Source organism: Medicago truncatula, chromosome 2, assembly GCF_003473485.1.
Source record: "Medicago truncatula cultivar Jemalong A17 chromosome 2, MtrunA17r5.0-ANR, whole genome shotgun sequence".
NCBI lineage: Eukaryota > Viridiplantae > Streptophyta > Magnoliopsida > Fabales > Fabaceae > Medicago > Medicago truncatula.
In genome coordinates this window covers 40,994,066-41,013,833 of record NC_053043.1, presented here as the reverse complement: position 1 = coordinate 41,013,833, position 19,768 = coordinate 40,994,066, and the positions used below count along the sequence as shown (strand labels likewise).

General features: G+C 32.9%; 3 protein-coding genes across 3 annotated transcripts; all 3 read left to right on the top strand.

Moving 5' to 3' along the window:
* Window positions 1–110: 110 nt before the first annotated feature.
* On the top strand, window positions 111–753 carry LOC11413549 (conglutin delta 2). The gene has a single exon (XM_003596600.3). It carries the CDS (start codon window positions 180–182, stop codon window positions 600–602), a length of 423 nt encoding a protein of 140 aa, XP_003596648.3. The 5' UTR covers window positions 111–179; the 3' UTR covers window positions 603–753.
* Window positions 754–6,321: 5,568 nt separating this feature from the next.
* On the top strand, window positions 6,322–6,968 carry LOC11407442 (2S albumin). Its single transcript, XM_003596597.3, has one exon. The coding sequence runs from the start codon at window positions 6,392–6,394 to the stop codon at window positions 6,815–6,817; it is 426 nt and encodes a 141-aa protein (XP_003596645.1). The 5' UTR covers window positions 6,322–6,391; the 3' UTR covers window positions 6,818–6,968.
* A 6,869-nt stretch (window positions 6,969–13,837) lies between these two features.
* On the top strand, window positions 13,838–14,469 carry LOC11406378 (2S albumin). Its single transcript, XM_003596595.3, has one exon. It carries the CDS (start codon window positions 13,907–13,909, stop codon window positions 14,330–14,332), a length of 426 nt encoding a protein of 141 aa, XP_003596643.1. The 5' UTR covers window positions 13,838–13,906; the 3' UTR covers window positions 14,333–14,469.
* The last annotated feature ends 5,299 nt before the right edge of the window (window positions 14,470–19,768 follow it).

The following is a 19,768-nucleotide window of genomic DNA, read 5'->3' as shown; positions in this document are numbered from 1 at the left end:
AGCCAAGAAGCAAACATAGCCACACCATCAAAACACCAAAACCCCCTCACCAATTTCCCTTACACGTACCTAACATGCAACACCTCAAATCCTCAATAAATACCACCCTCTATCCCTCTATTTTACTCATCAAATCACAAAAAGAACTTAGAACACAATCTCACATTCCACAAAACAACATGGCCAGGCACAATATCATCCTCATAGCTACCCTTCTTGCATTTGTTCTCTTCATTGCTCAAACAACCGCGACAAGGAAATCAGATAGGCCAGACGAAAGATGCCGCAGGAAACTCCAGAGTTTGAACCTAAGACACTGCGAGGAACACATAATGCAGAGGATTCAGAAGGAAGATGAGGACGTGCTGAGAATGAGGGGAATCAACCACCACGAAGATCTCAAGGAGAAGTGTTGTGATCAGCTTAATGAAGTTAACAATAAGGAATGTAGGTGCAATGCTTTGCAAGAGATAATGGAGAATTTGAGTGATAGGTTGGAAAAGAGGGAAATGTATGAGATGGAGAGGGAGATAAGGAATTTGCCTAAGAGGTGTAATATTCCACAATCTTCTGAGTGTGACTTGAGCTTTGATCAGTACTAAAATATAAGTAAGGGGTAATGTGATAGCTTAATTATTATAATATTAATTAAGCTATCTTTCTATGCTTTTGTAATGTAATAAAGATCATTGGTGAAAATGATCATGAAATGAAAGCACATATGGAGAGTGTGCTTTATCACTCTTTTGTCTATGTTTTGTTTGTTAATATATGGACTATGTTGTTTGAAATTAAATCAAAATCTTTGCTTTTGCAAATTTATTGGTTTTTCTCTCTAAGCGGTACCAAAAAAAATTTAAAACCAACTTATTATAATTAAATAACTTAAATTTAGTCTTCAATTTATGGACACTTCATAAGAAGTAAATGAATATGCTGCACCCGATTCATAAATTATGATAAAATTCTTTCAAAAATAAATAAATAAATTATGATAAAATGTTTTCTCTTTATAAGACATGTACCTTGAATCATATCCTCCTAAGACCGAGATGCTTCTCCCAATTGATGGATGATGTCAGTGGCGGAGCTAGAAATTATATAGAGTTCGGGCGAAAAATTTATCGCAAATTTACATGTGACATAATATATATATATATATATATATATATATATATATATATATATATATATATATATATATATAGTAATAAATCAAAATAAAAGAGGATCGTTATTTTTTCTACAAAAGTACATTTTGAAATAAGAGAGATGAAATATAACCCGTCAATAGTGTCTTAAATATTAGGAGGTAAATGCCCTTTTCGAAACTTCTCTCCGATGAATGTTTGAATTATATCAACACCATCAAGTGACCTGAGTATCTCTCGTTCGGTGTAACATCATCAAGTGACTAATAAATTATCCCAACATTTTTTAACACCAAATTTTACAAAATCACAATTTTTCAATTAATCAATTCATTAACACCAATTCATCAACCATTAGAGTGAATGAGAAGAGATTACCAACCATAGCTATTAAAGAAGAAAAGAGACAGCTATTGATATTGTTTGGATAAATTGGATTAAAATTGCTTTTGGTGTCTAATTACCAAAATGATGTATTGTTTTTTTTTTTTTTTTTTTTTACAACTAAAATGGGTTTTCATTATAAATTATAATATTTATAAATAACGATTGAATCTTAACTTAAACGAGGAACATAAAGAAAAAAATATGTTCTAGAAACTCGAACCTAACCCATTTCATACCAATTGAATTCGCTTCCCCATCTTTCAATACTTGAATCTTTTCAGAACCTTCAATTCATACCAATTGGATCCTCATTTATATAGATCCTTCAATTTCTTGTATGTATCTTTAATTTCTACCAATTTTATTTGCTTCCCCATCTCTCAATACCCTTTTACCATTTCTCCTCCTCCCATATCTCCGATATTCTTTTCCCATTTCTCCATCACTCAAAGCTTGTGTGATGGCCTCAATCTTACCCAGGGAAAGAGAGATTTGTATGAATGTGGGTTTCAGAGAGAAAGGCAACTGGTTGAATCTGGATTGATGTGAAGAAGAAGCCATTGTTTGTGAAGAGTTTGCCCAATAAATTTTTTAGATTTACTTTTCCCATCCTATGCCTTTCCTCGCGCGCTATACTTTTTTCATTTTTATCCCTGGTCCGGATTTCCTTTTCCGGAATTCATTGTTAATGTTTTCCAGAGTTGTTCGGAATTTAAACTCCAGAATGATAATTTTTCAGAATTTTATCATTTTAATCTTTGAAATTTGTAAAATAAATGCAAATAAACATATAAAACAGAAATAAAAAAGACAAGAATATATAGATACATTTATGGTTGCTCTATATTTTTCCAAGCCATACGCCAAGAAAACGCTCCAAATAAAAGGGCCTGATGCAGTTCAGACTTTACAATCCGGAACAACTTCATGCTATCCGGATTATAAAATCCGGAACACCTCAATAACATTTTGGCCGGAGACGTTTCACCAAAGGTTTGGCAGGTTAGTGGAGTTTTAATGCGTTTTTTGAACGGTTTTGAATGAAAAACACGTTTTCCTTGACTTCCAAATGACCTAGGACTTGTTCTAGGCTATAAAAAGGCATGAATCTTCAACATTTTCCTTCATTCTTCTTCACCTCCTTTCTTACATTTTCTTCAATTATTTTTAGTTTTTTAGGTAGCTTTTAGGAGTGTTTGTGGTGTCATGGTCATTGTTGACCGCTCACACGACCCCTGCAATTGCATTGCAGCTTATGCGGGGTCGTATAACGGTTAACAGTGACCCTTGACATCAAAGAAAGACACAAAATTTCATATCGTATGCGTCCGGATTTTATTTTCCGGAAACACTAACAATCTGGTTCGGAAAAGGTAATCCGGACCAGGAGTATTTTTGGATTTTTTGCAGGGCACGCGAGAAGGCAGTTTGATGGGAAAAGTAAATCTTTAAAAAAAAAATTAAGTGTGTTAATGGGCTTTTGGGTTAGGCTTAATGTGCAAAAATTATCGATCGAGCCCGAACGGTGAAATCGTCCCTAAATGATATATCTAAGAAGATATAAGCTCGCATTGACTAATGGATTATCAAATGAAATAGCATATGCACTTGAATGTGGTGTATTATAAGAAGGGACAAAAATTGGGCATTGGATATATATATCAAATGTGTACATAAACTTATCGAATTAATGTATACCGCTGAACCCAGTACACCACTTAAAATTATAAAAAGAAATGTGCACTTCATTAACAAAACAACCATCAATAAAAGCAAATAAATAGTCAAAAACACTAGTTGTGGCTTTAAAAAAATGAGAAATAGTTCATTATCAAGCAACACAACTAGACTTCAATTTTTACTAAATTGATTTTACATAATAATGTCAGAATTGCAGTCCTCAAAGTTAACCAAGTATCTATACTCACAAACTTCAAGGAAGGACTTGATGAATCTATGTTCAGAATGGTTCTTTATAACTTATAATTTGCAAATAAATTCCTGAAATTTATTTTCATTAACATGGAGTTTAAAAAAAATTGCAATATTTATTCGATGAGGTCAACTTATAGTGAGGTGGATGAGAGGCCAGGAAAAATTGTGCAGCTTCTTTCAATGATGTTCGAGTCTTGGTCTTTTAAGGTGGAGGTTTTCTCTTGTCAGTTACTCTAAGATAGGATTCACGTCTCTTAAGGTAAAATTGTTTTCTCTTGGCAGTTACTTTAAGATAGAATTCTGAATCAACATAATCTCTGTTGAATGGGGATTATAGTTAACCATTTGGGTATTACATGTGTTTTTTGTAATGAGTTTGTAGAGTTGATTTGTCATTTTTTTATAAGATTAGTATCATATGCTTCTATGGTTGAGATGAAAATCTGTTTTATCTTTAGATTTAACTAGCCTTCTTTAATATTATATTAGACTTAGGTTGGAGAAAAATAAGTGGTTGAATTTATTATTAATCTGACAAATTGTTGTGTGTTACTTGTGAAGATCTCGTAATACTCACATCTTTTCGTGGCATGAGACATTTGTGCTACAGTTGGTGAATATTATTTATGGGTCTTGTTAACGAGTGCTCTCTGGGCACTCTTTAAGTATCTCATATTTAGTAATTATTCTTTTAAAAAATCAACTATTACAATTTTTAATGAATTTAATACAAAATTTTTCATTAATAACTTACAATTTAAAGTGCTTAAAGAGTGCTCCGGAAGCACTCGTTGACATTTTCCATTATTAAATTCACCCGTTAAAAATTGTTTTAGGAAAACATTATGAATACACATATTCCTTCCAGGATTGGGATCATGAACACGTTGTGTGTTGGCAAGAATAGAGTTATGTGATAGATTTGTCTAAGGGTCGGTTGACTGTGAGGTTTGTTCCAAGTCTTCCTCTGTTTGGTTAGGGTCGGGGGATCTTGGTAGAAGGTTGAATGATTTTTAAATGTTCTTTTAGTTTCACTCTTGCTTAAATGTGGGTGAGAGATCCTTTACTCATTATTTGTATATGTTTATACTCTTTTAAAATATTTCTCCTAACACACGCACACATGCCATTAAGAAAAAGAGCCAATGACCCATGCAAGGAGATGATGGATGAAGATATAATGGGTGCAATTGAGAGGGATAACACTTTTGTATCATTAAGGTACCAATGTTATATATCATTTGCTAATTAAGGTGTTCATGTGGCGCACCTTTCTAAAGAAAAGGGTTATAAATATGTTTTCAGTCTATAAAATTACAAGCTTTCAAGTTTAGTCCATCAAAAAACTTATTTGCATTTAGTCCCTATTTGCATTTTAAAAGGACTATTTTATAGGACTAAAAGTATCCATTCTTTGTAAAAAGTTTTCAAAATAGGGATTATTCTTACAAACTACAATATTATGAAGAACTAAAATTATTATTACAATTTTACAGGGACTAAACTTAAAAACTTGTGATTTTGTAGGGACTAAAAACATATTTAACCCTAAAAAATATATCAAATAAAGCATTTATAAAATAACATTAGTATATATGTGACACACTCTAATTGACCAATAATATATATATAATATTAGTATCTTAATGGTATACAAGTGTTATCCGATTGATTGAAGGGAGGGGATTCTCTCCCACTATTTTTTCTCATGTGTGATCTAGGTCATCAACTAAAAAGGTGATGAGAGAATGTGTTTTCAACAATAAAAAGGGACAGAGACTATAGTTAAGGATTAATATTCAACCACCGCAGAAAACTGAAGAGATTTTCACCGGATCCTCTCCCTCGCTTGAAAGACCAGGTAAAATAAATATATTTTTAATTAAAATAAGGGTTTTTTTTTAATTAAAACCTTCATTTAGAGAATCTAACTTCAATATAATATCATATTCTTTTTTTTTTTTTGTGGTGTCCGGGGTTCGAACCTCAGACCTTGCATATATTATGCACTGTCCTTACCAACTGAACTAAGCTCATGGGGACAATATAATATCATATTCGATTCTAGCTTAATTAATGTAATCTAATAAGATTTTTTGAGAGGTGGTCTAATAATGTTAAATTATTGAAAAATGTTAAAAAGATAATAATTTAATTTAAAATACAGTGTCTAATATAATAATGATAGTAATAATTTTTTTTAAAGGTTTTGAATGTTAGTTTTTATAAAAATTTATGTATTCAATGAAATTGTAATAATTGACTTTTTGAAGAAATAATTTTTAAAGAGAAATGTTAACAAGTGTTCCAGAATGCTATTAGAATCTCAAATTCAGTCATCATGAGGTTAATTCAGTTAATAAAGATAATATATAATATTATAAGGTCTGATGTTCAAACCCCGACCACCACTAAAAAAGAATCTCATGAAAGAGCTCGAAGATATTTAAACATTTTCCCTTAAAAAAAATATAGTATGGCCTAACCCTAACTTGAGAAACACTAGATATTCTTGGCATCTGAAGTAGGTCTTGTCTATTTCCACCTATAATTGCATTTGCATCTTAATATTAAATCCTCGGGATTAGCAATATTCTCTAGAATATATAAATATAAATCTATATATATATATATATGCAAGGGAAAACTAGAATCCAAATCAAGCAGTCTAGCTGTTGTGTAGCAAAGAAATCAACTGACCCGTGTTCATGAAACTGTCAATACGTGGAACTCATAAAACAAGCAAATAAGCAAACATAGCCACACCATGAAAACACCAAAACCTACATATTCCCCTACCACGTACGTACCTAACAAGCATCACCCCAAATCCTCTATAAATACCACCCTCTTTCCCTCTTTATTACTCATAAAATCAAAAAGAAGCAATAGCAAAAACTCTCAAATTTCACATAACAATGGCCAGGCACAACATTCTCCTCATGGCTTCCCTTCTTGCATTAGTTCTCTTCATTTCTCAAGCAACCGCGACAAGGAAATCAGATAGGCCAGACGAAAGATGCCGCATGCAACTCCAGAGGTTGAACCTAAATCACTGCGAGAAACACCTAATGCAGAGGATTCAGAAGGAGGACGAGGACGTGCTGAGAATGAGGGGAATCAACTACCAAGAAGAAGATCTCAAGGAGAAGTGTTGTAATCAGCTTAGTGAAGTTAACAATAAGGAATGTAGGTGTAATGCTTTGCAAGAGATAATGGAGAATTTGAGTGATAGGTTGGGAAAGAGGGAAATGTATGAGATGGAGAGGGAGGTGAGGAATTTGCCTAAGAGGTGTAATATTCCACAATCTTCTGAGTGTGACTTGAGCTTTGATCAGTACTAAAAAATAAGTAAGGGATAATGTGATAGCTTAATTATTATAATATTAATTAAGCTATCTTTCTATGATTTTGTAATGTAATAAAGATCATTGGTGAAAATGATCATGAAATGAAAGCACATATGGAGAGTGTGCTTTATCACTCTTTTGTCTATGTTTTTGTTTGTTAATATGGACTCTACTGTTTGAAATTAAATTAAAATTTTTGCTTTTGCAAATATATTGGATTTTCTTTCTAAATAGTACAAAAAAAATTTAAAGATCAATTTATTACAATTAAATAACTTAAAGATTTCTTGGTAAAAAAAAAAAAAACTTAAAAGACTTCTAATGTAATTTAGTCTTCAATTTGTCATAAGAAATAAATGAATATGTTGCACCCGATTCATAAAGTATGATCAAATGTTCTCTCTTTATAAGACATAAGACATGCACCTTGAATCATATGCTAAGTATGTGTTTGTTGAAGCGGTGGTAACAAAAAAAAAATTGCAAAATTGTCTAGGAACGCAAAAATTAAACTTTAAACGCAGATCCAAAAACTCCATAAGATCGAGATGGAAGAACAAGGTTTTTAAATTTGAATTATTTGTCTTCTCGTTTTTTAATATTGGCCCTTCTACGAATTTTGTTTTTTGGTTTTGATCCTTCTCATTGTATGACTTATCATTCACTTTGCTAAATCAGCGCGTCGTCTGCCATTGTCTTGTCGTTCTCCATCTACCACGTATACGTTTTTGTAACGAATGACGACCGTAACTAAAATCAAAATATTTATATCTTACCGGATTTATTTTAGAAAAAAAGATACAAATACGAAGAAAAAAAAACACGCGAATTTACACATAAAAGAAAATGTGTACTTTATTAACAAAACATGGGTAATGTTTATACATTACACCATCTGGTAAACCGTAAACCAACTTATAATAGGGAGCAAAACAACCATCAATAAGGAAAGCAAATAAATAGTCCAAAACACTCAAGTTGTGGCTTTGAAAAATGAGTAAATAGTTCATTATCAAGCACCACAAATTATCTCCAAATTTTACTAAATTGATTTTACATAATGGTGTCATAATTGCAGTCCTCAATGTGATACTCACAAACTTCAAGAAGGACTTGATGAATCTATGTTCAGAGAGGTACTTTATAACTTAATTTGCAAATAAATTCCTGAAATTTATTTTCATCAACAAAGAGTTTAAAAAAAAATTGCAATATTTATTCGATGAGGTCAACTTATGGTGTTGGAGTCTCGGTCTCTCAAAGTGGAGGTTTTCTCTTGGTAGCTACTCTAAGATAGGATTCTGACTCGACATAATCTCTTTTGAAGGAGGATTATAGCTAACCCTTAGGATATTTCATGTGTTTTTTGTAATGAGTTTGTAGAGTCGGTTTGTCACCTTCTTATTAGATGTTCTTTTTTAGGTCATATGTAGTATCATGTGCTTTCATGGTTGGGATGGAAATATGTTTTATCTTTAGATTTAACTAGCCTTCTTAATATTATGTTATACTTGGGTTGGAGAAAAATAACAAACTGTTGTGTGATCCTTGTGGAGATCTCGTGATGGTGATGCTCACTTTTTTTCGGGGCATGAGACATTTGTGCTATAGTTGGTGGATATGATTAAATTCACATGTTAAAAATTGTTTTTAAAAAAACATTATGGGTACACATGTTTCTTCCAGGAATGGGATCGTGATTCATGAACCCATTATGTGTTGGCGACAATAGTGCTTTGTGATCGATTTGTCTAAAGGTTGGTTGACTGTGAGGTTTTGTTCCAAGTCTTCTTCTGGTTAGCTAAGGTCGGGTGATCTTGATAGAAGGTTGGATGATTTTATGATATTGTTTTAGTTTAACTCTTGTTTAACCGTGGGAGAGATTCTTTTCTATATTTGATCTTAGCTTGAGTACTTCTTGTACTCATTTGTATATGCTTGTACTCTTTTGAAAGATTTCTCTTAATATATACACACATATGCCATTAAAAAAAAAAGAGCCAATGACCCATGCAAGGAGATGATGTATGAAGATATAATGGGTGCCTAGAGACCATGTATAGTTGAAGAAATAGGGAAGTTTCGATTAGCGGGGGTTTATGTGAACTCTGGAATTAAAATGAATATTTGTAACATCATGATGGGGGGTATTCTCTTTTAAATCAAACTGCAGGGGTTTTAATTAAAACCTCCATTTAAAGAATCTAACTTCAATATGAATATTTGGATTCTATCTTATAATAATGTATTTTAATATGTGAATAATTAATGTAGTCTGATAAGATTTTTTGAGAGGTAGTCTGTCAAGTAGGGGTGTACATGGGTTGGGTAAACCCAAAAAAATCCATCAAACTCACTCAAAAAAATCCAAAAAAGCGGGTTGGGTTGGGTGATTGGGTGGATATGGTTTTAAAAAATGAAAAACCCATAAAAAATAATGGGTTTTGGGTAAAACTGGACTCATACCCAATAAACCAACTTACCCAATAATTTTCAAATTTTAATTTCATTTTCATAGGGAGGAAGAAGAATAACAAATGTTTTGATCATAAATTTAGTTTAATTTCTAAAATTGACACAACACATCCTCTATATTGAAAATAAAAAAAATATTAGAGTTACAAATTATGATGTTGCAATTTATAGTTACTTTGATGCTAAAGCAATTTTACGTCATTCAACTTTAATTTATTTCAAGTATTCGATGATTAAATTTTTTATTTAATATTAAAATTTATTATTTTATGATGCTAAAATATAGTGAAAATAGGTTACATAATTATTTTAAGAAAATAAAAAGTTGAGAAATTTTTATGAAAAAAATACAAGGACTCGTCGTTTAGTCATTTCATATTAACAAAAAAAAAAAATTGGGTAACCCACTACCCAACCCAAACCAAACCGGAAATTAGTGGGTTTGCCCAAACCCACCCATTAATTTAACGGATGGATATTTTACCTAACCCAAACCGGAGTACCCTATATAGTTTGGGTCTTGGGTTTGGCCAAACCCAACCCAAATCGACCCACTTACACCCCATGTCAAGGTTAAATTACTAAAACAATGCTAAAAAAATAATTATTTAATTTAAAATATAATTCTAATATAATGAAGCTAGTAATAAAAAATTGGAAAATACTATGAGTGTTTTCGAAACTCTCTTTAAGGGTTTTAAATAGTAAATTTTTATGAAAATTCATGTATTCAATGAATTTGTAATAATTGACTTTTTGAAAAAATAATTTTTAAATTGAAGATCCTTAAAGAGTGCTTCTGACACTCGTTAGGTAATGCACGTAACACCCTAAACTCTAAAAGCGATACCACACGCAAATGATACAATCATATAAAGAATTTAGATTTTACTTCTTCCATAATTCACAATCATGCATACAAAATTTTTCAAAACACCACAGCGGAATAATCATCTCAACTGTTCATCAATAATAAAATAATTCTCCAAGTAGCCATGTCAACATATTACACACATATATCATCATCAATACATAGTCTAAAAAATCCTCAACAGTCATGATAAAGGTAAACACCAAAGACCGACACCTAATCAGACACCAAAAGCAGTAGACGGGGTAGCTCTAAGCTATTCTCAAGCAACTTACCAAAGCAAAACAAACTACTCCTGCACACCGTCTACCCATTCATAAGAATAAGGCAGACAATCAATCAAACGACCACTGGGGGTTAGTTCACATCTCATAATTAAAACATAATCAACTGAAAGTAAAACATCATAATTAAATTCCAAAGAACCATTAAATTATTCACAACAATTCGACATCATTTAAAAATCGTTAAGCATACAATTCACCAATTATACAATTCACCAATGCAATTATTCACTAAGCACGTAAGCAAGTATGACACCTGTCAAGTTATGCAATACGTCTAGACATGACTCTATATGCATGTGGTACTGATCATCTTCAAGGTCGTCACCTCAAGATACAATTTTATCATAAACATCACCTCTAAACATCGCCTCTTGAATACAAACTATGCTAAACATGGCCTCTGGATACTTGAGAATGCATGAACATATGACTCAACAATGCATACGTTCATACCATAAATCACCAACATAAACACCGACATTTTTTACACATGCAATCACCACCAATATCTTCACCAATTTGCATGTAAGAATTCACCACCAAAAGTAAATCACCAATATGAAAATCATTATCATAATTATCACCAATAACAATCACCTCAAAGAAACGACAAAGTTTCGAAATCACATTTCATGTAAAAGACAGACAACTATCCACATTAAGACGTTCATCATATTAAACACTCAATCATCATCGATTCATCCTTATTCTATCATATAAACATGAATTCAAAGCTACTTACAAGTTATCCGACTATAAAGCATTAATCAGATAAAGTTCGTCTACGTTATGAAAATTAGCATTTTCGGATTAATTCTTCAAAATCAAAGTAACCAAGTTCAACCACCTCAACAAAGTATATACACAAGTTACATATGAGTGCAGTAGCATATACACATATATGCATCATAGGTCAATTATGATTAATTCCGAAAATTCGCCTAAGTTCGTCTATTTTAGGTTATTTCCAAAAACTAATCCATTTTCAAATCAAGACCAAGTTAAACTACACCTAGATATCCAATTATACTTCAATTAGGTATGGTTAGGTGTTTGAAACTCATAGGGATGCTTAAAAGATGGCGAAAACGCGGTAAATCGGGGTTCCGGACACCAGCACACAGTCGTGCCTACAGGGCGCACGATCCATGTCTGTAGGGCGCACGGTCGTGCTCGTCTGACAGCATAGATTTTCGGATTGTCCTCGTTTCGCCATTTCACGCATAAAATTCAAACCTTTAATCCGATTTCGATTCCGTTTTCGCCTATGCGTTCCTTACACTTAAACCTATCACATTATATCTTAAAATTCAAGTTTCACCCATCCCAAAACAGATTACTCAAAATCTCTCATAATCATTTGTTTTTCAAAAACACTTAAAACGATCTTTCGATCAAAACCCAAGTTTTCTTCCAAAACAACTTCATACTCATAACTTATGATTTATAACAGAAGTTCAACCAGCCAAACTCAACACAACTACATCATCAATTCACCTTAATTCATTAATAATCACAATTCACCAATAATGACTCATTTTTACCAAAACTCATTAAAACAACAACAACTTAATCACTACAATACAATCAGTGATACCCAAGACATAAATCTTCATCAACAACACAACACGGCATCATTTGCAACATAATTTTATAAATTCATCAACAATGAACAACAATTTCATTTTCACCAATTTAAGCAAAAATTATAAAAGGTTCATATCGGAAAATCAACAACAACAACAAACTTAACATCAATTTAACATACCCAAACTTATCATCAAATAAGGAGCACAAAAATTGACAATAAAATTCATAAAAGTTACAATTCACAAATAAGCACTTATTCACATAAGCAAAAGAAGAGATTATAGCTTGATTGTAAGAAAGGTCTTATCCCCCTTACCTCTAGCTTGCATAATCCTAGCTATTGCTTCACTTTAACTCCTCAAGTCTCTAGCCTCTTTTTCTCCTCAAGCTTTTCTCCTCTCTAAACCCTTTCTCTATTCTTTTCCCCTTTCTCTCTTGTGATCCACTTTCTCTCTCTACCTCTCAAAATATTTTGTGAAATGAATGAATGAATGGAAACCTAGTTTTCTTTTAAGAGTTATGGTTATATACCACCAACTAATTGGGCTAGGTTTTCTAACTGTCGTAACAGGCCTAACATTCGTACAAACTAATTTTCAAAAGTTACTACTCACTTAAACCGTTAAAACACCGATTAATTACCAACTCTAAATAATTACCCCAACTCATTAGTAACTTAGTAAAAATAATCATTTACCTCAAAATACTTATAATAATCTCAACATACCCTAACTTAATAAGTCACCAAAATACCCTTGAATCTAAAATGACAAAAATACCCTTCTTAAACCAATATTCACTAATTCCGAATAAAATACACACAGAGGTAAATAATCACACACAAGCACACATAACCGCACATAACAATTAAATAAAATAATTCTAACTAAAAACGGGTTGTTACAATGCCCATAGGAAACTCTAAGAATCCCAAATTTAAAAATTATTCATTTAAAAATCAAATATTACAAATTCTGATACATTGAATACACATATTTTTATAAAAAAAAATTACCATTAAAAGTTCTTAAAAAGTGCTCGAAGATAATTAAACATTTGCCTTTAAAAAAGCGAATTGCTAACAAATGCTTTTGGGACATTTGTTAAGAAACTAAAAGTGTAAACTTTATTTTGGAAAGGAAAGTGTTACATGAACACCATTTAATCACACACCCTATTGTACACCCCATGCATTAGGGACATATTGGTAAATTCATCTCACAATCATACTTTATCTTTCATCTCCTCTCCCTTTTCCTTGCCACATGTCAGGATTTTGTGTGGGTGTAAGAGGTGTATTGCCACATGGGGGTGTACATGTATCACCACTCTTTTGGAAATTATATATTTGACTTATTGAAATACTAAATATTAACTTTATTTTTAAATCATTCACTAATGCCTAAAGACAGTTGTCACCCTTGAAAAAATAGTATGGCCTAACCCTAACCTGAGGTAAACACTAGACATTCTTAGCATCTGCGGTAGGTCTCGTCTATTTCTAGTTTTCCACCTATAATTGCATCTTAGTATCAAATCCTCGGGATTAGTTATATTCTCTAGAATTTATATCTATTATGCAAGGGAAAACTACAATCCAAATCAAGCAACCTAGCTGTTGTGTAGCAAATAAATCACCAGACCCGTGTTCATGAAACTGTGATACGTGGAACTCATAAAACAAGCAAATAAGCAAACATAGCCACACCATGAAAACACCAAAACCTACATATTCCCCTTCCACGTACGTACCTAACATGAATCTCCCCAAATCCTCTATAAATACCACCCTCTTTCCCTCTTTATTACTCATAAAATCAAAAAGAAGCAATAGCAAAAACTCTCAAATTTCACAGAACAATGGCCAGGCACAACATTCTCCTCATGGCTTCCCTTCTTGCATTAGTTATCTTCATTTCTCAAGCAACCGCGACAAGGAAATCAGATAGGCCAGACGAAAGATGCCGCATGCAACTCCAGAGGTTGAACCTAAATCACTGCGAGAAACACCTAATGCAGAGGATTCAGAAGGAGGACGGGGACGTGCTGAGAATGAGGGGAATCAACTACCAAGAAGAAGATCTCAAGGAGAAGTGTTGTAATCAGCTTAGTGAAGTTAACAATAAGGAATGTAGGTGTAATGCTTTGCAAGAGATAATGGAGAATTTGAGTGATAGGTTGGGAAAGAGGGAAATGTATGAGATGGAGAGGGAGGTGAGGAATTTGCCTAAGAGGTGTAATATTCCACAATCTTCTGAGTGTGACTTGAGCTTTGATCAGTACTAAAAAATAAGTAAGGGATAATGTGATAGCTTAATTATTGGATTAGTTAAGCTATCTCTCTATGTTTATGTAATGAAATAAAGATCATTAGTGAAAATGGTCATGAAATGAAAGCACATATATATTGTGCTTTATGGTTCCTTGCCTTCTTTGAAAATAAATTAAAATCTTTGCTTTTGCAAATTTATTGGTTTTGCTATCAAACTTTTGTTGTCTTTTTATTTTTTTATGTTTAAAAATGAGAAACACATAAAACACACGGAGGATTTTTAAAAAAAAAAAAATTAATACTAAGGAGCGGGAAAGCACATCAATAATTTCATATAAGACAACCTATGAATTAATTACATTTTTCAAGCAATAAACAGCTATGCTATATACCGAGAAGCCTTTTTCACGAGAATTTTCACGAATGTTGTATTTTCACATTCCTTTCTAATATATAGCTTTTTTTTCTAATCAATTTTCCTCTATATAGCCATTATTGTTAATCTCTACAAGAAAACTACCACTACTAAATAGATAAAAAGGATGTAACCAAAAAAAAAAAATAGATAAAAAGGAACACGTGTTTTATCAAAATGAAAAAGAAAACAAAACACCCATCTTTAAAGAAAAAACAAAACCCACCGTCACATTGTTAAAGCACAGCATTGTCATAGCCTCACAGGCAATCCAATTGTTAGTATGTGTTTTTTTTACAGTCCAATTGTTAGTATTTGTTAAGCATTGAAGCCATGTCAATAAATAATGGAAGTAGGTATTTTGTAGTTTATAGGTGTAAAAATTAACAACGCTCGTGAAAATATCGGGATGGATTTTGTCGCTATATTTAGCATTTTTCAAGCAATAAATGTTAGTTGTTATTTTATTATAAGCAAAAATCAACATTTTAAATTCTTTTATTAAAGGGTAATGCTAATTTGTCCCCTCAAAACACAAGATATTTTAAAATACCTATAAGCAAAAGGAAAGTGGTTAATATTTATTGGATAAAATTTATCTGAGTGCTGATAAAATAATATAATCTTCATGAATTATATCTAGTGAGAAAAGTTGGTTCACAAGTGTCTGTAAGAGTGAATTTTCAATGGATCTTGGTTCGTGGACATAAATGGTGGGTGGTCCGATAGCGAAAACCTGATAGTAGGTGGCCCAATGGATCTTGGAGAGGCTCTGATACCATCTTATGAAGAAGAAGAAAGTGAATTTTCAAATTACTTAGCATGGAGCAGGTCAATGCAACGCGCTTTAGGCGCCAAGAACAAGCTTCCTTTCATCAATGGATCTCTCTCTGTTCCTGATGATGACGATCTCAACAAACTTGCTTGAGAAAGATGCAATTATCTTGTTCAATCTTGGCCCATCAATTATGTTTCTAATTCTATTGCGCAAACGATCGTCTTTCATGACACTGCCTTTGATGTTTGGCAAGATCTCAACAAATGATTTTCTAAAGTTGATCGTATTCGCATTGCAAATCTACGTTCCTCCATTAACAACCTCAAGCAAGGTTCCAAATCTGTCTTAGAGTATTTTACTGAATTGAAAGCTCTTTGGGAAGAACTTTATTCCCATCGTCCTCTTCCCAATTGTACTTGCCATCATACATGTAGATGTGCTGCTATGAGAGTAAACAAGGAATACAGAGTTGAAGATCAAATTATCCAGTTTCTTACTGGCCTCAATGATCAGTTTTCAGTTGTGAAAACTCAAGTGCTTCTCCTTGATTCCTTACCTTCTCTGAATAAGGTTTTCTCTTTGGTTATTCAGGAAGAAAGCAATAATGTTAGTGCTCCTTCTCTTCCTTCCATTGAAGAGGGATCTGCTCTTGTGAATGTTTCTGATGCAAGAAGACCTCAAGGTCGTGGTAGAGGTTCATTTACTAAACCTTCCTCTAGATATTGCTCTTTCTGCAATGGATACAATCACATTGTTGAGTATTGTTATCTTAAACATGGTTTTCCCAATAAACCATCTCCACAAACTCATGTGCCTTCACAAGCTAACAATGCTTCAGCTGAAGCTTCTGATGCAAGCAATGTATCTGGGGGTATTGGTTTGGCTCAAGATAAGATTGATCAACTTGTATTGCAACTTCAACAGACTAATTTGGCTTCCTCAGTTACCAACCCTCCACCTGGCCTTACCACCAATCACATAAGTGTTTCCCCTCAAATCACTTCCGGTTACACTGCTTCATCTTCTTCTGCAGGTATATTTAGTGTCAATTCTTGCTCTTTGCCTTCTAGTTCATATTGGTTACTTGATTCTGGTGCTAATGAGCACATTTGTAGTCATTTATCTCATTTCAGCTCTCTTTATTACATTAAACCTGTTTCTTTTACTTTACCAAATAACACCGTTGTTGTTATTAATCAAGCTGGCATTTGAAGACATTGCATATAGAGTCGAGTTAGAGACATTGCATACATAACTGTAGGTCTATTTGAAGATGTGTAATTAAAAGATGTGATATTTTAAGATGTGTACCTATTTAAAGATGTGATATTCTACGTGCTTCTATATGATTATGTGTGAATGATTTGTATTTTATTAATGTCTACTTGACATTCTTAAATGTTGTTGATGCTTATATGTTATTATATGATTTTGATTGATGCCTATTTGATTTTTATTAAAGGAAATTTTATATTTAAATGTGAATGTTATCTATACTTGTGTTTATGCATCTATTATGTTGAATATATTCTCACCCTCTAGTGGCGGGTTGGGCGCCTGCACCCTTGTGGTGTAGATTTGCAGGAAGAAGATCTTAGTAGCAGTGAGTCTCGGAGGATGGCATTGGAGCCTTCTCCTTTTTGTGTATCGCTTTTGGGAGTCTTTATTGAGTCGATGCTCTGATCTATGACACTAGGGATTGAGGATTTATTTTATTTTAGACTAGGCTTTAAAAATCTTTTGAACTCAGTTTTGATTTGGAACTATAAATGTGAAAAATCACTTTGATGTTATGAGAACTTTTCCACTGCGATGTTTTTAATTTAAATGAAGTATTTTTATTGAAAAAGATGTGTGACACCCTTGCATGTTTAATTTTTTAATGTATTTTTATTATAAAATAATATGTGGGTTTTTAGGGTGTTACATATACTCCTACCTTCAGATTGAACCTTATGTCTGTTGCTAAAGTTTGTCAATCTCTATCATGTGTTTTTCATTTCTCTGATAAACAATGTATTATACAGGACAAAACATCTTGAAGATGATTCGTTTGGCTAGTCAACAAGATGGCTTATATAAATGTACCTTGTACTCCTTTACTTTCAGTTACTTGTAATTCAAGTCATTCTATTCCTGTTAAAGCCTTATGGCATTTTAGATTGGCACATTTATCTCATCAAAGAATGAATACAATGTCATCTTTGTACTCTTCTATAATCAATGATAATAAAGCAACTTGTGACATTTGTCAATTCGCCAAACAAAAACATATCCCTTTTACTTCCAGTTTATCTCATGCATCATCCAATTTTGAATTGTTGCATCTTGATATATGAGGCCCTTTGTCTGTTTCATCTGTTCATGGCCACAAGTATTTTTTAACCATTGTTGATGATCATAGTAGATTTCTATGGATTATTTTGCTTAAAACCAGAGCAGAAGTTGCTACCCATGTTAAATCCTTCATAACCATGATTCAAAACCAATTTCATGTCACCCCTAAATTTGTCAGATCTGATAATGGCCCTGAGTTCATGCTTTCTGATTTTTATGCTTCTCTTGGTATATTACATCAAAAAATTTGTGTTGAAACACCTCAACAAAATGTCAGAGTTGAAAGAAAACACCAGCATATTCTAAATGTTGGCAGAGCCCTTCTTTTCCAATCCAAACTCCCTTCTACCTACTGGTCTTATGCCATACTTCATGCAGTTTTTCTTATCAATAGAATTACCACTCATATACTTCAAAATCAATCCCCTTTTCAGGTTCTTTACAATAACTTCCTGAAATTTCTTCTTTCAAAGTTTTTTGATGCTTATGTTATGCATCATCTTTACAAGCTCATTGAACTAAACTGCATCCCAGAGCTAGAAATTCCATTTTTCTTGGTTATAAATTTGGTTACAAAGGTTTTACTCTTTTAGACATGCATTCTAGAGACATCTTCATCTCTAGACATGTTATTTTTCATGAAAACATTCTTCCTTACCCTAGTAACTCTGATTCTATCACTTCTCAATGGGAATACTTTCCTTCTGAACACAATTCACCTCTCTTTGATGACCCTCCTTCCATTTCTTCTTACATTGTTCCTATTCCTTCACCTGTTATTGATGACCCTCCTTTTGTATCTCTTTCCACCAACAATGTCATTCATTCTCCCATTTCATCTGTTCCCACTAGATAGTCAACTAGAATTTCTACTACTCTTGCTTATCTGCAAGATTATATTTGTAATACCTCTCTTTACCCTATCACAAATTATATATCTCATAATAAGTTGTCTGATCAACATTCTTGTTTTATTCTTGCCTTACATTCCAACCCTGAACCCAAATCCTTCACTGAGGCAAATAAAATTGATTGTTGGAAGCAAGCAATGCAAGTTGAACTTTCTTCTCTTGAATCAACTGGTACATGGAAGTTAGTTGATATGCCAGAACATGTTAAACCAATTGGTTTTAAGGATATATAGAGTGACATATAATGCAGATGGCTCTATTGAAAGATACAAGGCCAGACTTGTAGCTAAAGGATACAACCAGATTGAAGGACTTGACTTCTTTGACACATACTCACCAGTGGCTAAGATGACTACAGTTAGATTGGTTCTTGCTTTAGCATCTATCAATAATTGGAATTTACATTTCATGGTGATCTACAAGAAGATGTGTATATGACCCTCCCTCTAGGTATCTCATCCTCTAAACCAAATCAAGTCTGCAAACTACTGAAATCCTTATATGGCCTTAAACAAGCAAGCAAAAAGTGGTTTGAGAAGTTGCATTCTATCTTACTTCAGCAAAATTATATTCAAGCTCATTCTGATCATTCCTTGTTGATCAAGAAAATTGCTTCTTCATTCACTGTTTTACTAGTATATGTAGATGATATTATAGTTGCTGGAGATTCTTTGACTGAGATTGATCATATTAAATCCATTTTACGCACTTCCTTCGAAATAAAGAATCTTGGCCAACTCAAATATTTTCTGGGTCTTGAAGTTGCACACTCCCAACATGGTATTTCCTTGTGCCAGAGAAAATACTGCTTGGATATACTGCTTGTACCAAACATCACCTTCATTACACAACAACTCAGTAAATTCCTCTTTAAACCAACTCAAACTCATCATCATGCTGCTTTAAGGTTACTCAGATATCTCAAAGGTTACCTTGGTAAAGGTCTTTATTTTCCCAGAAGCTCTTCCCTTCACTTACAAGGCTTCTCTGATGCTGATTAGGCAGGATG